Genomic DNA, 15,775 nt, shown 5'->3' on the forward strand with positions numbered 1-15,775 from the left:
ATGAAGATATACGGCAAACGTGGCCTTCATACTGTAACTGACTAACTGACGAAGGGCTAAGGACATCCGGGAGCTGATGACGTCCCTCGTAGCAACCACGAACCCTATATAAATGCCAGTGCCCGCCACTTCCCTCACATCGCGCTCTATCGGCTTCTACGGGCAGAAGTCAGAAATGACGTCGTCCTTTTTGCTGGTGGTCATTGTTTCAAGTTCCTCGCTTGGATCTGCATCAGCTGAGTGTACAGGAGGCAATTCCGTTTTATCTGTTCCGTCATCGGGGCCCACTGTGTGTCTTCCACTTGACGACTACGTTCAACTTCAAAAAGACGCATCCAACGACGGAGAATCGGTGAGTTATTACCGTCGTTTGATACGACTAAAAGAAGTTTAAGTCCATGCACGATCAGACGGACGCTCCTCCTCCAACATCCGCCGTTTCCGCATCAACTCCGAGCCAGGTAAACATTTCCTATGATCAACATTTTCTATGATTGACACACGACAGAGCGTTTCGAGTTCGGCGCTGCTACTCTATCGCTACATGTCTCCTCTTTGGCTACAAACTCACGCCAATTTTACGGAGACACCATCTTCGGTGTCAGCACAAGATATCGAATTTGGTACTGGATCAACGACCTACAGTGTATTGTTTAAAGTAAGTAGCTAATTTATACATGCGATAGACAGGCATTTTGATACTATACGTGTGTCAAAGGTGAAATTGATTGAAGCTGGAGTTCTAAATGACGATCAAGCCTACTCCATTCAGATTGGCTTTTTCTTAGCGGATCCCGGCAACAGTGATCCGCGTCTTCAAATCTGCGACGGCAATTACTGCGCGGGTTTTTGGTATCTTGATCCAAACTTTGCTTATACTTCCTTCGGCATTGATTCAGTTAGCACATGTAGCAGCGAACGTAGTAGTAGCTCTATCAATGCACCGCAATCAACAACTAACTGGAACATTCGCCTTGAAATTCATCCGAATTCTACGTCAGGAATTACGTACGTTAGCACAAAGTCATTGACACATGAGTACAGTCAAACATTGAAGCCGAGTCAAGGTCTTCACTTCAAAGCGTGCAGAAACAACATAGGCGAAACGTATCAATTTCATCTGTTCGAGCTTGCTATGTATTCAAACAAATAAAGGCTTCAATTCAATGCCGTTTTTCCCGTTCCTTTTGGATATTAATGAAGGAGGAAATCGCCATGGTGTACGAATTTCTGTTTAGCTATTGATTATTAGTCGACGTGCATGGTTTTATAGCCTCAGTATCTTGCGAATTTATTCTGTGATTGAAAATAAGAAGTTTATTTGAAAAACTCGTCAAGTCATGAAATACCTTGAAGGCAGATGAATGAGGCATCAGCTCCCCGTACTATTATAGGGTTTTCCTGCTCTTTACGGATGCTTTCATCGATCCTCGCCTATCTCTTCCAGTACTCTAATGTCTACTAGAGCGATTGAACTCAGGAAATGGAGCGAGGGATTAGTGTACGAAGCGTCGAAGGTACAACAATCTCGACGGATTCATTTAGAACAAATCCCGTATGTCGTCAGAAGGAATGGCGTTTGTCGATGTTTGCGGAGAACGCGGATCGCTTTCACCGTTCGTCCACTAGCGATTCCAGTGCACTGATGTCTTTTTGCCATTTCTGCGCTGTTTCCTATCCCTCAACGCCGTCACTCTCGAAAAAACGCCGAAGATATCTTCCAAGACCAAGAGTCTTAAGGTCAAAGTCACATTCCCTACGTCATCATTCACTCGGGTGCGCTCTATCGCACCTATTCTTCCAAAACGATCCTTCTACCCTACAAGAACCCTTTTATTCTGTCCCCCCAGCCTCCATTGTCCCCGTTAATTCAGCCTTATAAATCGCTTTGACCGCTCTTCTACGAACTATTCCAGTACTCTGATGTCTACTTAAGCGATTAAAATTAAGAAATGGGGCTAGGGATCGACGTACGAGGCGTGGAACGTATGACAAAGTCCTTTTTTTGCATGATAGTTGCGTAGTTGCATGCTTTTTTCAGTAATCTATTAGTTAGCGACTCGTCTATGAACGCGCGCGCGTCTTCTGTTTCCGTTTCGCAAGCGCGTGTCGTGACGAGACCGTACGCGCGTTTGCTCGCCTTTCGTTCGAACGTGAATCTCCAAAGTCACCTTGCCTACGTTCCCATTTGCCCGGGTTTGTTTAGGCTCGTATCCAGCCTGTTATCCGGGCGGCTCTTACTACGTGAGCCTGGATAACAGGCTGGATACGAGCCTAGGGTTTGTTCTAATCTTCCAAAATAATCCTACACCGCGAAACTCCTTTTTATTCCGTTCCACAACCGCCATTCGATCTGAAGCCACTTGGAAATACTCAGGACTCAAGAAATTGAATTTTCACGCTCTCTAGCAGACTCTCTCTCGCTTCGTAGAGATGATTTAGCTTCAATTCTGGCTTGACAGGATCGTCTCATCCAAAGACCATGAGAAAAAGAAATCCCGCCCACTTCCGGCTTGTGCAGACCTTATTATGTGTAGCAATCCTATTGCCACACGCAGCGTCACAAATCCAAAAGTAATAGTCATCGATGAGATCAACGAATGTAAAAAGGGATTGATGTACGAAGTGTGGAAAAAGGTACTGTACAGCCAAGGGAGGTTCCAATGGGTGGAGCTAGAGCGCGGCGGATCATATATTATTAGACACACCTGGCTCATTCCGTGCGTATACATGCATGTAGGACAAAATTGGAACGACACAACGGCGTTTATTCATTCAGTTATTCATTCATTTCTTTACTATATTTGACCGCGAGTGTTATTAGCGCGATACAGGTGCCCAGCTGCCTCTTCAACTAATTCTGGTACGTTTCCTAAGCATTGCATAGTTATGATGAGTCCTATCATGGTCCTATGTACATAGCGAACTAATTGCATTAGGCGTTGGATAAAGATGTGCATATTCGTTTCATTTTATACCACTTGGCTTCTTTCACGCGGAAGTAATTTCGGAGAACAGTACAGGAGACAACGATTTTCATACAGTACGTATGTATGTTCTTAGTATCCCACTAATCGCTGGGGCTTTGCCGCCTTCTTCAGGTCAAAAGTAAGACAAAGAATTTTGTACATACGAATAGATGAAGATATACGGCAAACGTGGCCTTCATACTGTAACTGACTAACTGACGAAGGGCTAAGGACATCCGGGAGCTGATGACGTCTCTCGTAGCAACCACGAACCCTATATAAATGTCAGTGCCCGCCACTTCTCTCACATCGCGCTCTATCGGCTTCTACGGGCAGAAGTCAGAAAATGACGTCGTCCTTTTTGCTGGTGGTCATTGTTTCAAGTTCCTCGCTTGGATCTGCATCAGCTGAGTGTACAGGAGGCAATTCCGTTTTATCTGTTCCGTCATCGGGGCCCACTGTGTGTCTTCCAATTGACGACTACATTCGACTTCAAAAAGACGCATCCAGCGAAGGAGAATCGGTGAGTTATTACCGTCGTTTGATACGACAAAAGGAAGTCTAAGTCCATGCACGTTCAGACGGACGCTCCTCCTCCAACATCTGCCGTTTCCGCATCAGCTCCGAGCCAGGTAAACATCCACATTAGAAGATTCACTCTTTTCCTATGATCGACACACACGACAGAGCGTTTCGAGTTCGGCGCTACTACTCTATCGCTACATGTCTCCTCTTTGGCTACAAACTCACGCCAATTTTACGGAGACGCCGTCTTCGGTGTCCGCGCAAAATATCGAATTTGGTAGTGGACCAACGGACCACGGTGTATTGTTTAAAGTAAGTAGCTAATTTACACATGCGATAGATTGGCATTTTGATACTATGCTGTGTCAAAGGTCAAATTGATTGAAGCTGGAATTCTAAATGACGATCGAGCCTACTCCATTCAGATTGGCTTTCTTTACGTTTCCAGGCGACAGTCATCCGCGTCTTCAAATCTGCGACGGCAATAACTGCGTTGGTTTTCTTTACCAAGATCCAAACCATGTTTATGCTCACGCCGGAATTGATTCAGTTAGCACATGTAGCAGCACAGTTAGTAGTAGCCCTGTTACTTTACCACAATCATCTACAACTAACTGGAACATTCGCCTTGAAATTCATCCGAATTCTACCTCAGGAATTACGTACGTTAGCACAACTTCATTGACATATGAGTTCAGTCAAAAATTGAAGCCGAGTCGAGGTCTTCACTTCAAAGTGTGCAGAGGCAACACAGGCGAAACATTTCAATTTCATCTGTTCCAGCTGGCTGTGTATTCTAACAAATAAACTCTTCAATTCAATGGCGTTTTCTCCCTTCCTTTTCGATACTAATGAAGGAAGAAATCGTCATGGTGTACGAATTTCTGTTTAGCTATTGATTATTAGTCGACGTGCATGTTTTTATAGCCTCAGTATCTTACGAAATTATTCTATGATTGAAATAAGAAGTTTATTTGAAAAACTCATCAATACCTTGATGGCAGATGAATGGGGGTGAGGCATCAGCTCCCCGTATTAGGGTTTGCCTGCCCCATACGGATGCCTAGCTCTTCCAGTACTCTAATGTCTACTAGAGCGAGAATTGGAGCGAGGGATAAGTGTACGAAGCGTCGAAGGTACAACAATCTCGACGGATTCATTTAGAACAACTCCCGTATGTCGTCAGAGAGAATGGCGTTTGTCGATGTTTGCGGAGAACGCGGATCGCTTTCACCGTTCGTCCACTAGCGATTCCAGTGCACTGGTGTCTTTTTGCCATTTCTGCGCTGTTTCCTATCCCTCAACGCTTTGAGGACGCCGTCACTCTGGAAAAACGCCGAAGATCTCTTCCAAGACCAAGAGTCTTAGGGTCAAAGTCACATTCCTTACGTCATCATTCACTCGGGTGCGCTCTATCGCACCTATTCTTCCAAAACGATCCTTCTACCCTACAAGCTAAGAACCCTTTTATTCTGTCCCCCTAGCCTACATTGTCCCCGTTCAGCCATATAAATCGCTTTCACCGCTCTTCTATTCCATTACTCTGATGTCTACTTAGTGCAACGAAATTTACCGGCGTGCAGCATATCTCCTTATAGACTGTCGCACACTAGCTGTTTATTTTTTAACCCTACGGTTAGACTAAAAAAACTGTTCACGAATTTTGTATATACTCTTGCTGGGTACAACAACAAATGGAAGAACGTATTTACTTACACCATATGTGACAGCGTTCTGAACATTAACGTGCAAGCTAGATGACCTCGCCGTCATAGAGTAGATCAATAGTAAACGATTCGCCTGAGAAGCGTAATGAATTGAGAGGCGTAACTTGTACTTCGAATTCTTGCTCTGCTTCGGTAACTTGGGGAGCAAATTTCAACAATCAGCGAAAAGATTTCGTAAAGGACAAACGCTGATATGATTACTTGTCATGCGAGTGTGCGTTCCGGTTAGCGCCCGCCGCCTGCATTACCGTAGAACGCCGCGCAGTCTTTGGAGGATGTTAATACGACAGGGTGGACGGTGTGATACGCCAATCCTCTTGTGAGATAGCGAATTCCCACTCTGTTCCTCCACACAGAGGATGGTTGGCATTCCTTTAGAGCCTATACACCACAAGAATGTCAACCAATGCAATGCGCTTATATAGTAAGTTAGGCTTCAGCGCGACCACCCTAAGTACATGCAGTGCAGTATTGCTCGGTGTTTGAAGACGGAACCCGATGACGTTCCTAGTGGCATCGCAATTGATTTCTCAGATGGGTATCGCACTTGCAGCGTTAAGAATGAGGGACGCTACAGTCGTCAGATACGACTCTTCGCTTCTGTTTTGATTTGATTCGCCGTGACGTTTGCGGCACAACTAGGAAAAACAGTGACGTTGGCGTTATTAGTCATTTGGCCAATAATTCATTCGAAATTATCCGGTGCAATGATCTGCTCAGTTAGCGTACATGCACTAGAGATAAATCGGCAAATACCGTACGAAAATCCCGTGGATTCTGAAACCTGCAAAGCATATAATATTATTATACGTGGGTGGTCTTTCCTGAATTCCAATTTGCAAGCAGACTACATTTCAGAACGGGCGCGCGCATCTTTGGCTTCGACGTGCAAGTGAAACCACAACGTTCTAACCCTAAGGCTATATAGGTTGTGCCTGACTTACAGGAATTGGGTGGAGGAGGAGCGGCTTTCTGCGACGGTGACATATTGCAGCCGCTAGGGCCGAGATTTCTAAGCAAAACATCGCGCGTTTTCGTTGCTATGCCATCAGTTGTGTGCATGTTTAGCCTGTATAGAATTACGTTTCTGTCGTAGATTGGACCAGAGCCAAAGTTTCGACGCTCAAAGAGCATGAAGGGGCATTTCTAGAATGAACTCAACGTGCGGAAAGCGTAACAGATCGACTTATTAGGCGTACAGATAAGACTCGAGGTACAAGCTTCCTCTTCTTTCTTTCCACGCGTTTCTTTTGACACAGTAGCCCTCTTGATCCGCATCGATTTCCCTTTAAATGACGCTTGTGTTTTCTTCCGCGGGCCTCACTACCAAGTATCTAAGCCTTGGCCGAAAGACGCAGTAAACGACGACGTCATTGCAGCCGGACGGAAACGTCCCATGCATTTCCATATGTGTGGGCGATCACTATCGAGAGTCTGCATTGCAATTGACTTCTTCAAAAACAAAGGAGAAGAAGAAGAAAGCAACTGCGGCGAATGTTATGCTACCCATGCATGGCCGTTGCGCGGAGCGTAATGAAAGTGAGACCACCCTCGCGTAAAGGAACCTGCCCATATCGCGGCAGAACACCAGTAGCGATCACTCGAAACAAGAGGCGTTTCAAGTTTACTTCTATTTAGTTTACTTCCATGTAATTCGTCGTGCATTCCAACTTCGTGACGTAGGTGTGTTTACCGTGACATTGAGCGAGAGTAGATGGAGACGATTTTTATCAGTGGACATAACTCAGACTCGAAAAATTGAATCGTCTCGCTCTCCTTACTCTCCAGCAGACTTCCTCTCGCTTCGTAGAGGTGGTTTAGCTTCAATTCTGCCTTGACAGGATCGTCTCATCCAAAGAAATGAGAAAAGAAATCCCGCCCACTTCCGGCTTGTGCCAGACCTTAGTAGTGTAGCAAACCTATTGCCCCTAAGAGCACACGCAGCGTCAAAAATCCAAAAGTATTAGTCATCCATCAGATCACGGATACTAGATACTAGATACTAGTATCCGTGATCAGATCAACGAAGGTGAAGAGGAATTGACGGGATCATGCTAGGCACACCTGGCTCATTCTGTGCATACACATGCATGTAAAACAAAATTGGCACGACACAACGGCATTTATTCATTCATTCATTCATTCATTCATTCATTCGTTTACTATTTTTGACCGCAAGTTGTATTAGTGCCATACAGGTGCGTAGCTGCCTCTTCACCTAATTCTGGCGCGTTTCCTAAGCCATGCATAGTCATAGTGTGTCCGATGTACATAGCGAACTAATTGAATTAAGCGTTGAGAAAAGGCAATTAAGATGTGCAAATTCGTTTGCTTTTTCTATTACTGGGCTTCTTTCACGCGGAAGTAATTTCGGAGAACGGTACAGGTGACCACGATTTTCATACGTATGTATGTTTTTAGTATCTCAATATTCGCTGTGGCCTTGCCGCCTTCTTTAGGTCAAAAGTGAGACGAAGAATTTCGTAGACACAAAGAGATGCAGATGTACAACAAACGTGCCCTTCATACTATAACTGAGAGGAGCTAAGGACACCCGGGAGCGGATATCGACTCTCGTACAGTGTACAGCAGCCACGAGCCCTATATAAATGTTTGATTTCGCCACTTCTGTAACATTCCTGGTCCTGTGGCTTCTACGGACAGAAGTCAGAAAATGACGTCGTCCTTTTTGCTGGTGGTCATTGTTTCAAGTTCCTGGCTTGGATCTGCATCAGATGAGTGTACAGGAGGCAATTCCGTTTTATCTGTTCCGTCATCAGGGCCCACTGTGTGTCTTCCACTTGACGACTACATTCGACTTCAAAAAGACGCATCCAGCGACGGAGAATCGGTGGGTTATTACCGTCGTTTGATACGACTAAAGGAAGTTTAAGTCCATGCACGTTCAGACGGACGCTCCTCCTCCAACATCCGCCGTTTCCGCATCAACTCCGAGCCAGGTAAACATTTCCTATGATCGACATTTTCTATGATTGACACACGACAGAGAGTTTCGAGTTCGGCGCTGCTACTCTATCGCTACATGTCTCCTCTTTGGCTCCAAACTCACGCCAATTTTACGGAGACACCATCTTCGGTGTCCGCGCAAAATATCGAATTTGGTAGTGGACCAACGGACCACGGTGTCTTGTTTAGAGTGAGTAGCTAATTTACACATGCGATAGACAGGCATTTTGATACTATACGTGTGCCAAAGGTCTCATTGATTGAAGCTGGAGTTCTAAATGACGATCAAGCCTTTTCCATTCAGATTGGGTATTTCTTTACGCATCCGGGTGCAGACAGTGATCCGCGTCTTCAAATCTGCGACGGCAATTACTGCGTGGGCTTTTGGTACATTGATCAAAACGAAGCTCGTGCTTATGGCGGCATTGATTCAGTTAGCAGATGTAGCGGCACAGTTAGTAGCTCTATCACATTACCACAATCATCTACTACTAACTGGAACATTCGTCTTGAAATTCATCCGAATTCTACGTCAGGAATTACGTTCGTTAGCACAACTTCACTGACATCCGTGTACAGTCAAAAATTGAAGCCCAGTCAAGGTCTTCACTTCAAAGTGTGCAGACAGAACTCAGGCGAAACGCATAAATTTCATCTGTTCGAGCTGGCTGTGTATTTGAACGAATAAACGCTTCAATTCAATGTCGTTTTCCCTGTCTCTTTTCGGTACTACTGTAGCAAGAAATCGCCGTGGTGTATCAATTTCTGTTTAGCTATTGATTATTGATTGTCGACGTGAATGTTTTTCATAGCCTCAGTATCTTACGAAAATATTCTATTATTGGAAATAAGAAGTTTATTTGAAACACTCACGAAATACCTTGCATGATGTCAGATGAAATAAATCACCTCTTGTCTGCTCTACACGGAATGCTTTCATCGTTCTCCCAGTACTCTAGTGTCTACTAGAGCAAGAAATGGAGCGAAGAATTCGTGTACGAAGCGTCGAAGGTACAACCATCACTATTTTCTATCTATGGTACAACGAATTTATTAGAAAAAAATCCCGTATGTGATCAGAAAGAATCGCGTTTGTCGATGTTTGCGGAGAAAGCGGATGGCTTTCACCGTTCGTCCTCTAACGATTCCGGTGCGCTGATGTCTATTTGCCATTTCCGCGTTGTTTCCTAACCCTCAACGCCTTCAGGACACCGTCACGCTGGAAAAAACGCCAATGATCTCTTCCAAGACCAAGAATTGTAAGGTGGAGCCCCAAAGTCACTTTCCGTACGTCATCGCTCACTCGTGTTCGCTCTATTCTTCCAAATCAAGCGGCTACCGATCAGACGAAAACAACAGTTGTAAGTTGTAATCTGTTGTTCTTGATTTGCTTGTACCGGTCACCATCGTCCAACTGGGAGCGGGAATTACTTTTGATTACCAGTGGATCAGGTAAATAGTCCCTCTTTTCCTCTGTCACGCGCTCAATATATCGTATATCTTTGTTTTAGGACGCTACGTCTACGTTGAGCCAGTTCCATTCCTAAGAATCTTTTCGCTCTCCTGACTCTCCAGCAGACTCTCTCTCGCTTCTTAGAGGCGGTTTAGCTTTAATTCTGGCTTGACAGAATCGTCTCATTCAAAGCCAGTGAGAAAAGAAATCACGCCCACTTCCGGCTTGTGCCAGACTTTAGTAGTGTAGAAAACCTATTGCTCCTAATAGAACACGCAGCGTCACAAATCCAAAAATAATATCCGCCATGTCATTGATCAGAATAGAAATTCTGTCTTCTCCCTCTCCTCTCTCTCCCCAGAAGACTCCCTCTCGCTTTATAGAGACTCAGCTTCAGTTCGAGATCGCAAAAATAATTCGCATCATCTTATGATATCGTCCCACCTACTGTAGAAAAAATCCTCTTTTCCTCTAAGGACGTCCGGGTGCCGACATTGTCTCTCGTAGCAACCACGAGCCTTAAGATGTACAAAAACGAAGCTTACAGTAGCTAAGGACACCCGGGAGCGGATATCGTCTCTCGTAGCAACCACGAGCCCTATATAAATGTTTGATTTCGCCACTTCTCTGACATCCTGGTCTTGTCACCTCTACGGACAGAAGTCAGAAAATGACGTCGTCCTTTTTGCTTGTGGTCATTGTTTCAAGTTCCTGGCTTGGATCTGCATCAGATGAGTGTACAGGAGGCAATTCCGTTTTAGTTGTTCCGTCATCGGGGCCCACTGTGTGTCTTCCACTTGACGACTACATTCAACTTCAAAAAGACGCATCCAGCGATGGAGAATCGGTGAGTTATTACCGTCGTTTGATACGACTAAAGGAAGTTTAAGTCCATGCACGTTCAGACGGACGCTCCTCCTCCAACATCCGCCGTTTCCGCATCAACTCCGAGCCAGGTAAACATTTCCTATGATCGACATTTTCTATGATTGACACACGACAGAGCGTTTCGAGTTCGGCGCTGCTACTCTATCGCTACATGTTTCCTCTTTGGCTACAAACTCACGCGACTTTTACGGAGACACCATCTTCGGTGTCGGCGCAAAATATTGAATTTGGTACTGGGTCAACGATTGGAGGTGTATTGTTTAAAGTAAGTAGCTAATTTATACATGCGATAGACAGGCATTTTGATACTGTAAGTGTGTCAAAGGTGAAATTGATTGAAGCTGGAATTCTAAATGACGATCAAGCCTACTCCATTCAGATTGGCTTTTTCTTTACGTTTCCGGGCGACAGTGATCCGCGTCTTCAAATCTGCGACGGCAATTACTGCGCGGGTTTTTGGTACCGAGATCCAAACCAAGCTCGTGCTTCCTACGGCATTGATTCAGTTAGCACATGTGGCAACTCATATAGTGGTAGCTCTGTCACTGCACCACAATCATCTACAACTAACTGGAACATTCGTCTTGAAATTCATCCGAATTCTACGTCAGGAATTACGTACGTTAGCACAGTTTCATCGACACACGAGTACAGTCAAAAATTGAAGCCGAGTCAAGGTCTTCACTTCAAAGTGTGCAGAGCCAGCGCAGACGGAACGTTTCAATTTCATCTGTTCGAGCTGGCTGTGAATTCGAACAAATAAACGCTTCAATTCAATGTCCTTTTCTTTGTCTCTTTTCGGCACTACTGTAGCAGGAAATCATCGTGGTGTATCAATTTCTGTTTAGACATTGATTATTGATTATTTGTCGACGTGCATGTTTTTACAACCTCAGTATCTTACGAAATTATTCTATGATTGGAAATAAGAAGTTCACTTGAAACACTCATGAAGTCTTGCATGATGTCAGATGAATAAAATAAATCACTCCTTGTCTGCTCTACACGGAATGCTTTCCTCGCCTGGCTCCTCCAGTACTCATTAGTCTACTAGAGCAATCAAACTCAAGAAATGGAGTGAGGGACGAAGCGTCGAAGGTACAACAAACTGTACGGATTCATTTAGAACAAATCCCTCATGTCGTCAGAAGGGATGGCGTTTTGTCGGAGAAAGCGGATAGCTTTCACCGTTCGTCCACTAGCGATTCCGATTCCGATGCGCTGATGTCGTTTTGCCATTTCAGCGTTGTTTCCTAACCCTCAACGCCTTCAGGACACCGTCATTCTGGAAAAAACGCTGATGATCTCTTCCAAGACGAAGAATTGTAAGGTGGAGCCCCAAAGTTACCTTCCGTACGTCATCACTCACTCGTGTGCGTTCTATTCTCCCAAAACAATATGTCTGCCTTCGCGACGATAAGGCTCGACTTCCCACTAGCGCGTGACGGAGCGAAAGCGATATTTCCTCGAAAGAGGAAGCTAAGGATACATCCGGGTGCCGCGGATATCGTCCCTCGTGGCAGCCACGAGCCCTATATAAATGCTGGTATTCGCCACTTCTCTGACATCGCGCTCTTTCGGCTTCTACGGGCAGAAGTCAGAAAATGACGTCGTCCTTTTTGCTGGTGGTCATTGTTTCAAGTTCCTGGCTTGGATCTGCATCAGATGAGTGTACAGGAGGCAATTCCGTTTTAGTTGTTCCGTCATCGGGGCCCACTGTGTGTCTTCCACTTGACGACTACATTCAACTTCAAAAAGACGCATCCAGCAACGGAGAATCGGTGAGTTATTACCGTCGTTTGATACGACTGAAGGAAGTTTAATTAAGTCCCTGCACGTTCAGACGGACGCTCCTCCTCCAACATCCGCCGTTTCCGCATCAACTCCGAGCCAGGTAAACATCGAAGATTCACTCTTACTTTGTTTTCCTATGATCGAGGCACAACAGAGCGTTTCGAGTTCGGCGCTGCTGCTCTATCGCTACATGTCTCCTCTTTGGCTACAAACTCACGCGAATTTTACGCAGACACCATCTTCGGTGTCTGCGCAAAATATCGAATTTGGTAGTGGATCAACGTATAGAGGTGTGTTGTTTAGAGTAAGTAGCTAATTTACTCATGCGATACACTGGCATTTTGATGCTATACTGTGTCGAAGGTCAAATTGATTGAAGCTGGAGTTCTAAATGACGATCAAGCCTACTCCATTCAGATTGGCTTTTTCTTTTCGGTTCCGACCGACTGTGATCCGATTCTTCAAATCTGCGACGGAAATTACTGCGTGGGTTTTTTGTACGGAAATCCAAACCATGCTTATATTTCCTTCGGCGTTGATTCAGTTAGCAAATGTAGCGGCACAGTTCTTAGCGCTATCACTTTACCACAATCATCTACAAATAACTGGAACATTCGCCTTGAAATTCATCCTAATTCTACGTCAGGAATTACGTACGTTAGCACAACTTCATTCACATATGAGTACAGTCAAAAATTGAAGCCGAGTCGAGGTCTTCACTTCAAAGTGTGCAGAAATGACACGCCCGAAACGTTTCAATTTCATCTGTTCGAGCTGGCTTTGTACTCGAACAAATAAATGCTTCAATTCAATGTCGTTTCCTTTGTCTCTTTTCGGTTGTAATGTAGCAGGAAATCGTCGTGTGTATCAATTTCTGTTTAGCTATTGATTATAGATTATTTGTCGACGTGCATGTTTTTATAACCTCAGTATCTTACAAAATTATTCTATGATTGGAAATAAGAAGTTCATTTGAAAACTCATGAACTCACGAAATACCTTGCATGACGTCAGATGAATAAATAAATCACTTCTTGTCTGCTCTACACGGAATGCTTTCCTCGCCTGGCTCTTCCGAGCAAGAAATGGAGCGAGGGATTCGTGTACGAAGCGTCGAAGGTACAACAAACTGTACGGATTCATTTAGATACTGAACTAGAACAAATCCCGTATGTCGTCAGAAGGGATGGCGTTTTGTCGATGTTTGCGGAGAAAGCGGATAGCTTTCACCGTTCGTCCACTAACGATTCCGGTGCGCTGATGTCGTTTTGCCATTTCAGCGTTGTTTCCTAACCCTCAACGCCTTCAGGACACCGTCACTCTGGAAAAAACGCCGATGATCTCTTCCAAGACCAAGAATTGTAAGTTGGAGCCCCAAAGTCACCGTACGTCATCACTTACTCGTGTTCGCTCTATTCTTCCAAATCAAGCGGCGACCGATCAGACGAATCCAACTGGGAAGCGGGAATTACTTCTGATTACCAGTGGATCAGGTAAATAGTCCCTCTTTTCCTCTGTCACGCGCAAAAATATATCATACTGGTACATGTCTTTGTTTTAGGACGCTACGTCTACGTTGAGGAGTCTCAATCGGGCCTCAAGAGCCAGTTCCATCCCTTTAATTACCGCCTGGTCGTCTCGTGGCGGACCCAAGGGCACGTGGGTTCAGCAAACGATTCGTATTGGTCGCCAGGATTTGTTCCGAATTGTCTTTTCGGCATCGTTTGGAGACGACAAAAACGCTTTGGGCATAGGGATAGATGACATCACTATCAACAATTGCCAGCCAGGTAAAAATGCTCGGATTCTTTAGTCTCTCTCCCTAAGTTTTCGTCTTTCAGATTCCCAGGAAAAGTGTCCTGGTCTATTTCCTTGCCTCAACGACTTATGCGTCAACAACGACCGCGTATGCAATTTTGGGAACGATTACGGCGACCGATCAGACGAATCCATCTGTTGTAAGTTGAAATCTTTTGTTCTTGATTTACCGGTACCGGTCACCACCGTCCATTTTTAGCTCCTAACTTCAGGACGTGCTCGTTTGAAAGTGGCAGTTGCGGATGGACAGTGAATAGCTCCTATCCTCTTTCGTGGCTCATTGGCAGCGGCTCGGCGTTGTCGTTCAGCACTCCTCTAAACGACCATACGACTGGACAGCCATCTGGTGAGAAAAGAGGATGATTACTCAGTCGTTTTCGACGCGTTTTCTCTGCTAAAAGGTCAGTATGCTTATTTGCAATTGGGTCCTGGACCCCAAGCCAGTCTTCAGCTCTATCTCGCCTTCGCGCAACTGTTCCTTTCGCTTCTGGTACACCCTATTGGGCGACACTAGCGCAGCGCACCCGCTTCGCTGACGGTAGAATGCGACAAGAAACGACCGTCTCCGCTCTTCTCGAGTCGTGTTTCATAGGTGAATCTTATGCATGGGTCGAAGCAGCGTAGAGCAACTCTTTAGCAAATCGGTCAGCATCAGCGCCGATCATTCGTGGACTCGCAATTTCGAATTCAGTTCGTCGCATCGGCTGGTTTGTCTCGTCAGGGAATGGTGGCCGTTGACGACGTGTCCTTTTCGAACGATTGTTTCGGTGATAGCGTCGTTTCTTCCTTGCGTTGAAAATCGTTTTTTATTTTTTCTCTTCTGAAGGGCCTGCGAACGCAAGCTGTCAGTCGTGGCGGTTTAGGTGCGGCGTATTTCGACTCTGTGGACGTGCGACGATTTTAACGATTGCGGCGACTCTAGCGACGAGGCGGAGGATATCTGTACGCTGAGCGGCGATTTCTCGCCAGGTAGAAAAAAGACTCTTCAGCGCATCGTGACCAGCCTCGACTGATTTTCTCTTCAATCACACCGCTTCGTGTGATTTCGAAAGAGGCTACTGTTCCTGGGCAAACGACTGGCTTGGGTGATTGGGTCGGGAAGCACGCCTAGCGGTTACACCACAGGACCCAACGCGTGGCGATAGTCAAGGTACAAAATGTTGTCAGTTGTCGTCGTAGGTTCGTAAGGATCGTTTGTAGGTCACTACTTACACGTCGAAGGAAGCTACTACTCTTGGTTTGTTTTTGATGTCCATGCCAGACTGTTTTACCTGCAACGGATATTTTCACTCGGTGTCGCGTCGAGTTTTATATTACATGTACACCGGCGTTGGCTTCGTGAGTACGTTGTCAGTGTTACTTTCTGGAATTGAGAACTGAACCCTTATAATTTGATCTTAGGGCATTGGAGCTAGTATTGAAGTCAATCCGTTATATCAAAATCAGTACGACGTACCAGGCAGTGAGTCTGATGTGGCCAGGCTCTTACTCAGAGTCTAGCACACTGCAGTTCGAATTGCGACGCTCCGAAACTAAAGCAGTATGATTGTCTTTTTGAGAAATTTTTATTTAAATGAAGAAGTCCCGGATGTAAAAATTAAAAATAATTTTTCGCCAATAACTGCGTTCTTACG

General features: G+C 45.2%; 4 protein-coding genes and 2 long non-coding RNA genes across 8 annotated transcripts; 5 read left to right on the forward strand and 1 right to left on the reverse strand.

Annotated features, from left to right (window-relative positions):
• Window positions 1–109: 109 nt before the first annotated feature.
• On the forward strand, window positions 110–1,277 carry LOC136184208 (uncharacterized). Its single transcript, XM_065971070.1, has 4 exons — window positions 110–352; window positions 411–461; window positions 509–658; window positions 719–1,277. The coding sequence occupies exons 1-4, from the start codon at window positions 113–115 to the stop codon at window positions 1,151–1,153; spliced, it is 876 nt and encodes a 291-aa protein (XP_065827142.1). The 5' UTR covers window positions 110–112; the 3' UTR covers window positions 1,154–1,277.
• Window positions 1,278–3,248: 1,971 nt separating this feature from the next.
• Window positions 3,249–4,443, forward strand: LOC136188847 (uncharacterized). Its single transcript, XM_065976646.1, has 4 exons — window positions 3,249–3,492; window positions 3,551–3,601; window positions 3,657–3,806; window positions 3,866–4,443. The coding sequence occupies exons 1-4, from the start codon at window positions 3,316–3,318 to the stop codon at window positions 3,980–3,982; spliced, it is 495 nt and encodes a 164-aa protein (XP_065832718.1). The 5' UTR covers window positions 3,249–3,315; the 3' UTR covers window positions 3,983–4,443.
• Window positions 4,444–5,092: 649 nt separating this feature from the next.
• On the reverse strand, window positions 5,093–6,256 carry LOC136185385 (uncharacterized). The gene is made up of 3 exons (XR_010669516.1): window positions 6,166–6,256; window positions 5,423–5,859; window positions 5,093–5,357 (listed from the first exon to the last, which is right to left on the reverse strand). It is a non-coding gene; the product is annotated as an uncharacterized lncRNA (long non-coding RNA).
• A 3,000-nt stretch (window positions 6,257–9,256) lies between these two features.
• Window positions 9,257–11,466, forward strand: LOC136190636 (uncharacterized). 2 transcript variants are annotated; one of them, XM_065978861.1, is made up of 7 exons: window positions 9,257–9,338; window positions 9,396–9,447; window positions 9,521–9,640; window positions 9,700–10,488; window positions 10,547–10,597; window positions 10,645–10,794; window positions 10,855–11,466. In XM_065978861.1, the coding sequence occupies exons 4-7, from the start codon at window positions 10,312–10,314 to the stop codon at window positions 11,290–11,292; spliced, it is 816 nt and encodes a 271-aa protein (XP_065834933.1). In that variant the 5' UTR covers window positions 9,257–9,338; window positions 9,396–9,447; window positions 9,521–9,640; window positions 9,700–10,311; the 3' UTR covers window positions 11,293–11,466. The 2 variants fall into 2 exon arrangements, with proteins under 2 accessions (XP_065834933.1, XP_065834942.1); XM_065978870.1 differs by having other exon boundaries at window positions 9,270–9,338; window positions 9,396–9,452.
• A 600-nt stretch (window positions 11,467–12,066) lies between these two features.
• LOC136190651 (uncharacterized) lies at window positions 12,067–13,255 on the forward strand. The gene is made up of 4 exons (XM_065978881.1): window positions 12,067–12,310; window positions 12,373–12,423; window positions 12,478–12,627; window positions 12,687–13,255. The coding sequence occupies exons 1-4, from the start codon at window positions 12,134–12,136 to the stop codon at window positions 13,119–13,121; spliced, it is 813 nt and encodes a 270-aa protein (XP_065834953.1). The 5' UTR covers window positions 12,067–12,133; the 3' UTR covers window positions 13,122–13,255.
• A 243-nt stretch (window positions 13,256–13,498) lies between these two features.
• LOC136183700 (uncharacterized) lies at window positions 13,499–15,725 on the forward strand. Of its 2 annotated transcripts, XR_010669222.1 has the most exons (12): window positions 13,499–13,575; window positions 13,633–13,684; window positions 13,754–13,816; window positions 13,885–14,113; window positions 14,165–14,281; window positions 14,341–14,487; window positions 14,543–14,679; window positions 14,734–14,908; window positions 14,968–15,291; window positions 15,342–15,483; window positions 15,543–15,593; window positions 15,642–15,725. It is a non-coding gene; the product is annotated as an uncharacterized lncRNA (long non-coding RNA). The 2 variants fall into 2 exon arrangements; XR_010669220.1 differs by having other exon boundaries at window positions 15,543–15,725.
• The last annotated feature ends 50 nt before the right edge of the window (window positions 15,726–15,775 follow it).

This window comes from Oscarella lobularis, chromosome 1, assembly GCF_947507565.1.
Source record: "Oscarella lobularis chromosome 1, ooOscLobu1.1, whole genome shotgun sequence".
Lineage (NCBI taxonomy): Eukaryota > Metazoa > Porifera > Homoscleromorpha > Homosclerophorida > Oscarellidae > Oscarella > Oscarella lobularis.

Coding starts and splice junctions, on each gene's coding strand:
- LOC136184208 (XM_065971070.1), top strand. CDS start 113: ATGCCAGTGCCCGCCACTTCCCTCACATCGCGCTCTATCGGCTTCTAC. Junction 353..410: donor CATCCAACGACGGAGAATCG/GTGAGTTATTAC, acceptor ATGCACGATCAG/ACGGACGCTCCTCCTCCAAC. Junction 462..508: donor CCGCATCAACTCCGAGCCAG/GTAAACATTTCC, acceptor GACACACGACAG/AGCGTTTCGAGTTCGGCGCT.
- LOC136188847 (XM_065976646.1), top strand. CDS start 3,316: ATGACGTCGTCCTTTTTGCTGGTGGTCATTGTTTCAAGTTCCTCGCTT. Junction 3,493..3,550: donor CATCCAGCGAAGGAGAATCG/GTGAGTTATTAC, acceptor ATGCACGTTCAG/ACGGACGCTCCTCCTCCAAC. Junction 3,807..3,865: donor ACCACGGTGTATTGTTTAAA/GTAAGTAGCTAA, acceptor GCTGTGTCAAAG/GTCAAATTGATTGAAGCTGG.
- LOC136190636 (XM_065978861.1), top strand. CDS start 10,312: ATGACGTCGTCCTTTTTGCTTGTGGTCATTGTTTCAAGTTCCTGGCTT. Junction 10,598..10,644: donor CCGCATCAACTCCGAGCCAG/GTAAACATTTCC, acceptor GACACACGACAG/AGCGTTTCGAGTTCGGCGCT. Junction 10,795..10,854: donor TTGGAGGTGTATTGTTTAAA/GTAAGTAGCTAA, acceptor AGTGTGTCAAAG/GTGAAATTGATTGAAGCTGG.
- LOC136190651 (XM_065978881.1), top strand. CDS start 12,134: ATGACGTCGTCCTTTTTGCTGGTGGTCATTGTTTCAAGTTCCTGGCTT. Junction 12,424..12,477: donor CCGCATCAACTCCGAGCCAG/GTAAACATCGAA, acceptor GAGGCACAACAG/AGCGTTTCGAGTTCGGCGCT. Junction 12,628..12,686: donor ATAGAGGTGTGTTGTTTAGA/GTAAGTAGCTAA, acceptor ACTGTGTCGAAG/GTCAAATTGATTGAAGCTGG.